This window comes from Lactuca serriola, chromosome 1 (assembly GCF_051521515.1).
Source record: "Lactuca serriola cultivar US96UC23 chromosome 1, Lser_US96UC23_V15, whole genome shotgun sequence".
In the NCBI taxonomy this organism is placed as follows: Eukaryota; Viridiplantae; Streptophyta; class Magnoliopsida; order Asterales; family Asteraceae; genus Lactuca; species Lactuca serriola.
This window is the reverse complement of record NC_136408.1, coordinates 10,905,165-10,913,525: the sequence shown is the minus strand read 5'-3', so window position 1 is coordinate 10,913,525 and position 8,361 is coordinate 10,905,165. Positions and strand designations below refer to the sequence as shown.

Sequence of the window (8,361 nt, the reverse complement as noted above, 5' to 3'; positions counted from 1 at the left end):
GGATCAGCCCAACCTAAATATGCGTCAGAGGAGGTGGTTGGATGTGGTCAAGGATTATGATTGTGAGATCCTGTACCACCCAGGCAAGGCTAATGTGGTAGCCGACGCGTTGAGCCGCAGGGCGGAGAGCACTCCATTGCGAGATGTATGCTTGAGACTGACTGTGATGACTCCAGTATTGGATGCTATTCGTGGGGCACAGGCCGAGGCTATGCGGCCAGAAATGCAGAAGAAAGAGCGGGTTGTGGGGTTAATTTCAGAGTTCGTTAAGGATGGACGAGGGCTTATGACGTTTCAGGGTCGGATCTGGGTACCGTTCGTGGGCGGTACGCGTATTACTCTGATGGAAGAGGCTCATAGATCGAAATTCTCGATCCATCCCGGTGCTACGAAGATGTATTTGGATTTGAGGAAAAAGTATTGGTGGCCCTGTATGAAGAGGGACGTGGCATGGTTCATTGAGAGGTGCTTGACCTGCCGTAGGGTTAAGGCCGAGCACCAGAGACCGCATGGCAAGTTACAGCCATTGGAGATCCCCGAGTGGAAGTGGGAACAGATCACTATGGACTTCATCACCAAATTGCCGAGGACTGCTAGGGGAGTTGACGCAATTTGGGTGATTGTGGATAGGTTGACGAAGAGTGCACACTTCCTTGCCATCAACGAGAGTTCTTCAGCGGAGAAGTTGGCGGAGACATATGTGAGAGAAGTAGTATCTCGGCATGGAGTGCCGATCTCGATTGTTTCAGACCGTGATGTGCGCTTCACTTCCAGGTTCTGGAAGAAATTCCATGAGGAGCTGGGTACTAAATTGCATTTTAGTACCGCATACCATCCCCAGACAGACGGTCAGAGCGAGCGGACGATTCAGACGCTGGAGGACATGCTTCGAGCGTGTGTGTTAGACTTCGGGGGTAGCTGGGATGCATATTTACCCTTAGCAGAGTTTTCCTACAACAACAACCATCATTCGAGCATTGGTATGCCACCTTTTGAGCTGTTGTATGGTAGGAGGTGTCGGACCCCCATTTGCTGGGGAGAGGTGGGACAGAGAGTGATGGGTAGCACAAAGATCGTGCTTCAGACGACAGAGCAGATTCAGCAAGTTAGACAGAGGTTATTGACCGCCCAGAGCCGACAGAAGAGTTATGCAGACAGGCGCCGATCCGAGCTTGAGTTTCAAGTCGGCGACTTCGTTCTCCTGAAGGTCTCTCCTTGGAAAGGAGTGATTCGATTCAGGAAGAGGGGCAAGTTGGGACCCCGGTATATAGGGCCATTTCGTGTGATTGCAAGGATAGGCCGGGTAGCCTATCGGTTGGAATTGCCAACAGAGTTGGGACAGATCCACGACACTTTTCATGTGTCGCAATTGAGGAAGTGCATAGCCGATGAGTCGGCAGTGGTTCCATTGGAGGATATTCAGGTGGATGCGAGCCTGAATTATGCTGAGAGACCAGTGGCCATCAGGGATCGGAAGATCAAGGTTCTGAGGAACAAGGAGGTACCTCTGGTGTTGGTCCAGTGGCAACACCGGAAAGGTTCGGAAATGACTTGGGAGCCGGAACGTGAGATGCGGGAGCAGCATCCGGAGCTATTTGCAGAGTGAGACTCCGAGGGCGAAGTCTAATCCTAGTGGGGGAGAGTTGTAACAGCCCGGAATCTCAGGTATTGTTAAATTATGTTTTTGGGGTGATTTAAGAGGGGACTCGGCGAGTTAGAGCCTAGACTCGCCGAGTAGGACCGCAGACCTGGTCGCGGGTTCGTGACTGGACTCGACGAGTCCAGATATGGACTCGGCGAGTCGGCGCTGTTCAGCGGAAACCCTAGCCGTTTGGTTTTGGAACGTATATAATGCACTTATAGGCCGTCATTGTCCGTCTTTAGTCGACTGAGAAGAACCCTAAACGGCTGTGGGCATCTAGAGCAAGATTGAAGGATATTAGGGCCTTGAAGAAATTGTTGTGCAAAGAGGAGAAGAGTTTTGGCTAAAGGAACAGCAAGGGATTCGAGTTCTGCGGTTTGGGGACACAGAGAGTGCGTTATTCAGGTAATATTTCGGATCTTTTCTGTTACGTTGATGTGTGCATGGATTTAGGGTTTATGGAACCCATTTGGTGATTAGATGGATTAGTACCTTGTTACCCAAACGATTATAACCCTGTATTAGGACCTTTAGAGGTCCAGGAGGTCCCATGCTTGTGTATTTCGGGACAATACTTATCTCAGGAAGCAGTTTGATCGACTGCATGGCATGGACTCGCCGAGTCCGATGAACAGACTCGGCGAGTAGCTTGGAGATTGACTGGAACTCGTCGAACTGTTCTTCAGACTCGGCGAGTGGAGTCGGGGTGGCCCCACGATTCTTCCGTGAGGATCTCGTCAAGCCAAGAGGGATACTCGACGAGTAGAAGGGAACATCAGGGGAAGTTGGGGAGGACGTCTAGACTCGCCGAGTCGCCTTTGCACTCGCCGAGTCCGGTCAAGTTGACCGTTGACCGTTGACCGTTGACCAGAGTTGACCTACATGTAATTTCTTAGGGTCAGTTGTCTTGAAAGATGAAAGTATTAATAAGGGATATATGATATTATAGGGAGTCTGTAGCTCGGCGGATCGAGTGCGAGTGATTTCAGGAGTCGCTAGCTTTCATTACCCGCGAGGTGAGTCTTCTCACTATACTGTACCCGGAAGGGTTTGACTGTGTGACCGGAAGGTCGGATATGATATGTGATATGTATGCTATATGTGGTAAGCTATTTGTTATATGTGCTATGTATGTCATGGGCCGGAAGGCGATTATATTAGGGGCCGGAAGGCAATATGTTATGGGCCGGAAGGCGATATGTTGTGTGATGGACCGGAAGGTCGGCGTGGGTAGGACCGGAAGGTTTACCCAGCAGGGACGGAAGTCCCCTGAGACACATGGACCGGAAGGTCAGGGCCTGGAAAGGCGTATGTGCGTAAGTTGTATATTGGGGAACTCACTAAGCATTTATGCTTACAGTTGTTATGTATGTGTTTCAGGTACTAGCGAGGACCGTGGGAAGGCGCCGGCGTGATCGATACACACTGAAGGATGTTTTTATGATCTTGGGATTTAGACAGTTTGTATTTGACATGACACTTAAATTATTTATGCCTTGTTTTGAATGGAAATACTTTATTTTTAAAATGAAAAATTTGTTTGAAAATTTGCGTTGTTACACTACTTAATTGGCATGGTATTACCAGCCAAACATATTGGCTACCGATATATTTGGTTCGGTTGGTAACATGTTGGTTGGTTCTTTGGGCTTCCCATAGATTTCGTCCAATCCACTTTCCAAGAGGAATCCATAGCCCACAATGCAATTATCTTATAATTACAATATTAGTCCCCCCAAGTTTAATAAATCTCTTTTAGCTACAAAATTAATTCTTGACTAATATTAATTAAACAATATGATTTCTCTTTAAATATATTATAATATATTAATAAATCATAATTAAACTCTTTCTCCATAAATCATCCTATCAAGTTGCTTTGGTAAAGACAACCCAAAAGGACCATGCTCACAATCGGGTCAGGTACATACCAAAATAATTATGGACTTAGACACTAATCCAACAAAAAGGGACCAAGATCACATTTTTATGGCTCCTAACACTCAAAAACATCTGAAAGGACAGGTTTGGAGTAAGCCTACTCATATATACCAGGATTATGGGACCAAAATGCTCCAAAACTTAAGAACTAACAAGATCTAGTGAAACACTTATCAAGTTCAGAACTTTATATCTTTTGGAGGTTACTTGAGAGGTGAAAATCCCGGATCTACAATGCCTGAAGCTTTCTAAATGCACTCCAAAGATCTTCTCCCTTCAAGGATGGACACAAAACACACAAATAGCTCAAAAACTCACAAATGAACACTAAGGTTTGCAAGGGGTCGTTTGGGAGGATGGAGGCTAAAGGTGGAAGGTGTATGAGAGTTAAGGTTGCTTAAATATGGCTCAAACCCTCAATATTAGGGTTTACATAACTGTCGAGTACGCCCTACATACCCATTGAGTACGCATCGCGTACTCACAAGGACCCGTGTTCTTTTAAATGAGTTACGTCATGCGTACAAACCAAGTACGCATATGGAAGGACCATTATTGCTATAAATCGATACTTTGGGTCAAAAGAGGAAAATACCTGATGTCTAGGTGTTACAATTTACATTAAAGTTTTTTTGAGATTTGTTAACTTTTCAAGTTAAAAGAGTTTCTGTAGCATTCACCATTTATTTAATTTATATTTTTAATATTAAGCACAAATATTAAAAATCAAGTTACAGATAATTAAGAATTAAATTAAACAAAAACTATAGTAAATAAAGACGAAACATATGAATAGACACACAAAAACACCACCTTCTAACCCGAACAATGTGCAGGAAACCCTAGTAATTTAATATATTTTTAAAATTCAAGAAATCAAATCCGTCTAAAAATCAGGAATCCCCTGGTGGCTTCGATTGGATAATTTTATTGGGCTTAACTAAGATGGGGCATTAATTTTCGTAGAGACCATGAGGCTTGAGAAACAACATTTTAGGCTGTAGTTGGGCCATCAGTACTTCAAGATTCCAGACTGGACACATCAGATTTAATTGTCAAATTGTCATTTATTTAGGTTTACAGGAGCTAGGAAATGATGTCATTTAGATGTATTTAAATCGATTATATTTCAATGAGAACTATGAAAAGAAGTTACCCATCTTCTTCTTCCTTATTTTTGATCCCTTCTCCAAAAAAGGGATACAGGTTCTATAACACTAGCCACCATACTCCACATGGATATTATTGTTCAACTATTTTCAAACCACAAGATAGCTATAAGCAGCAGAAAACATTACTTCCAAAACATATACATACGGTGCCTTAATGATATTTCCTCTTTTCCATTTTAATTGTCAACAAAACACTGTCATGCAGTTTTGCCATATTCTAACGAATTCAACATTCCTCAAAACTCAAAGTAACAAATCAGTGAGCTTGCGGCTTCTGATTCATTTTTATTATTTAAATCTCTTGGTTAAATGTCTTACTCTTAGACAAATTAGTTTTTTAATTTTTTTTCAATTTGATGAACCAAACCTAAAAATAACAAAAAAGTGGTTTCTTTTAAACCAAAAATGGTAAAAAAAAATTATTAGTTTTCTATTTATCTTCTTGTTTTGGTTTCCAAGACACCATAAAACACATGACAGTAAAAACTGTTGATGAAACAAGGTATGAACCACATCGATTCCAATTTGTGATCCATATCCATATCAAATATGACTTGATACCAAACCAACCCAAGCCAAATTAACAACCAAATTTACGCATAAAGAGATGAAATTGAAATGGAAATAGATGCAAACGATTTTAAATATTAAACAAGGATCAATGAGATCTTCCAAGGAGATGCATTCACGATAACATACAAAACAACAAACCAACATAACATCTTTAGTCTTTACCCAAGTTTGAGACCAAAAAAAAAAAAGGAAATGACCCACAAGTATTTACAGGTGTATTAAAACACAGGTAGATGTCATCCCCAAAATTGGATAAAGCCATCAGCAGAATATTGATTAAAAAACTTGCATTACCTTGTCTAAGTTCCAGAAACATGTCAAAAAAATGTTCAGGGCAACAACCAATCAGCTACACCTTCAAAAAGAATACCAACCACATCAGTATCTCCAAATGCAAAATTTACAATTGATTTTTGAAATATATCTTCATAAATGACATTTAGAAAATAATTGAAAAAATAACAGCACTCTTATAGAAATGAGAAAAAAACTGAGTAAAAAAAAAAAACAGTGCCAGACTCACCTTTCTGTCAAAAGATCATCCAAACAAACCATGAAAGTCATCATGTCGCCCAAGTCATCAATGTCAATAGAATCATCATCACTACCAAAGAGATCGGGTTTAACATTGTTTATGTAATCATAATGATAAGGGTTTGTGTACTCATCATAGTCAAAGTACTCATCATATTCATAATCAGAATCACCAGAGACAAAATCTTCAAGCAGATCATAACTATCATCACATCTCAGACACAATGGCAATCCTTCAAGAGAATCATTAGGTAGTTTTACACATTTAATCTTATCTAAACATTTCTTCCCAAACTCTCCCTTGAGATCAAGGTACAAGCATTGACGCAAGTCAAGTGATTCAAGATGAGGACAACCATTCAAAATTGCTAGCAACCCAGTATTTGACATGGTGTTTCCAATGAGTTCAAGGTGCCTTAACTCCGGTAAGTTTTTACCAATAGCAATAGCCATTTGATTTCGGATCCTTAAAGACTCCTCATCACTGTCTTCATCAGAAAACCTAAAAAACTTTTGATTTACTTTCAAAGTTCTTAGCATGGGGCAACAATCACCAGCACCTTTAATATCTTCTTTTGAGATCTCTGTTGTGCAGAGACTCAGTTCCTCCAATAAAGGAAATTTCTTCAAAATTTCAGTCCAGCCATCATAAAATTCACCAAAGCAATAGGTGATATCAAGACGTCTAAGCTGACTTGATCTGTTAAAGGAGTAAAAACAATAAGCTCACATACCTATCAACACAAATGAACGATATAATAAGCTCACATACCTATCAGCAATATACAAAAGAAGATCATGATTAGCAAAATCCACAAGGGTAAGATCAACCAATTGGCCTTGGCTTCTATCCACAGCATGTTTACACATCTGTTGTAGTGGGGGCCTTGTACATGGATCTGAATGATTCTCCATATAAATGACTCTCCACATCGCAGGGTCCTTGCAGATATTACGCCAAGTAGTGCAAACCTTCTGGGCATTCTCAAGTATGTCAAAAACACCAACTCTGTATAAGATGTTTGCCATTACATCAGATGGGAGCTCCAACCAATTCCTTTTCGGTTCCTTCACACGCCATTGTTGCTTTGGTTTTGGAACGAACTTGAAATTCTTGGGTTTTCGTCGAGTTGATTTTGATGTCGAGTGCATCGTAACTTAAACATGTACAAAGCAGAATTTGTTTGAATGTTTACAAACTCGATGTCAAATACAGATAAACATAAACGATAGATATAACTACATGAAATCAAGCGTCAATACAGTGGGAATTTTATAAACACAAACGGAATAAAAATTGATTTAGCAATTCTGCTCCATATCCACTTTAACAAGGAATGAGGGCATTATCGATAATCAGAATAGGTCGAAATGAAAATGTAAAAACCCTAGAGCTACTGAACATGGAAAAATGAAGAAAACGTCTATTAAAACTTGTAAGAAATTAGGAGATGTTGAATAAAAGATAAACGTACATCACGGTGAAGAAGAGAATGGTATCTCTGATTTCCGATAGCCTTTGCAGCTTCCGATAAACGAGCAAGTAGCGATGCAAATATATAGAAATTGTAGGAGACAAGAACAGTGTTTGTGGCGTGGCTGGAATTTGAAATGAAGTTCTTACTCATAGACCGCATAGAGATTACTGCCCGGCCCGTGATCACTTTCTAAAAAAACCGGTCTTTGGTAAAGTTATCTTTTAGGAAAAAAAAAAAAACAAATTTTTTAGTTATTTAAATATGTTTGTGTCGCTCTAATAAAAGTCTGATTTTCATTTTCTTTTTGTCATTCATTTTTTTAATGTCAGCGGTTTATATAACTATTTCTTTTCTGTTTTCTGAAAAGAAAAAAAAAATAAGCTTACATTTTTTACCAATAATCTGACATATTGATTAGGTTTGCTTTATATTATGTACTTATGCAGTTCAAGTAAGAAACTTATAAGAGTAAATTATTGAAATCGTCCCTGTGGTTTAGTCAAAATTACACGTTCGGTCCCTAATTTTTTTTTGCACTCGGACCGTCCCTGTGGTTTGATTTTGTTGCGTTTTTCGTCCCTATGGTTTGGTAAAAAAATGCATGTTTGGTCCCTAACTTTATGTATGTAAGGGACGAAAAATGCAACAAAATCAAACCACAAGGACGAAAAACGCAACAAAATCAAACCACAGGGACGATCCGAGTGCAAAAAAAAAAGTTAGGAACCAAACGTGCAATTTTGACCAAACCACAGTGACGATTTCAGTAATTTACTCAACTTATAAATATATATAAAAACAAAATTCTGATGTATAAGTAAAGGTAGCTTCGACTTGATATAACTAGTTACTTGTAATTCTTTTATTTTGTAAAATGATATTTTTCATCTATTTACCTTTTAAAATATCATTTTTGCCCCTTCATCTTCAACTTTATAAAATGTCACTTTCACCCTTCATCTTTCATCCGTCAACTTTGTATAATTCGTTACTTACAACCTTTCTATTTTGTAAAAAATGA

General features: G+C 39.8%; 1 protein-coding gene across 2 annotated transcripts; it reads right to left on the bottom strand.

The window, feature by feature from the left end:
* Nucleotides 1–5,368: 5,368 nt before the first annotated feature.
* On the bottom strand, nt 5,369–7,497 carry LOC145098898 (F-box protein SKIP19-like). Of its 2 annotated transcripts, none has more exons than XM_079036510.1 (4): nt 7,338–7,497; nt 6,635–7,019; nt 5,852–6,562; nt 5,369–5,683 (listed from the first exon to the last, which is right to left on the bottom strand). In XM_079036510.1, the coding sequence occupies exons 2-4, from the start codon at nt 7,012–7,014 to the stop codon at nt 5,674–5,676; spliced, it is 1,101 nt and encodes a 366-aa protein (XP_078892636.1). In that variant the 5' UTR covers nt 7,015–7,019; nt 7,338–7,497; the 3' UTR covers nt 5,369–5,673. The 2 variants fall into 2 exon arrangements, with proteins under 2 accessions (XP_078892636.1, XP_078892674.1); XM_079036548.1 differs by having other exon boundaries at nt 5,369–5,677.
* Nucleotides 7,498–8,361: the final 864 nt, after the last annotated feature.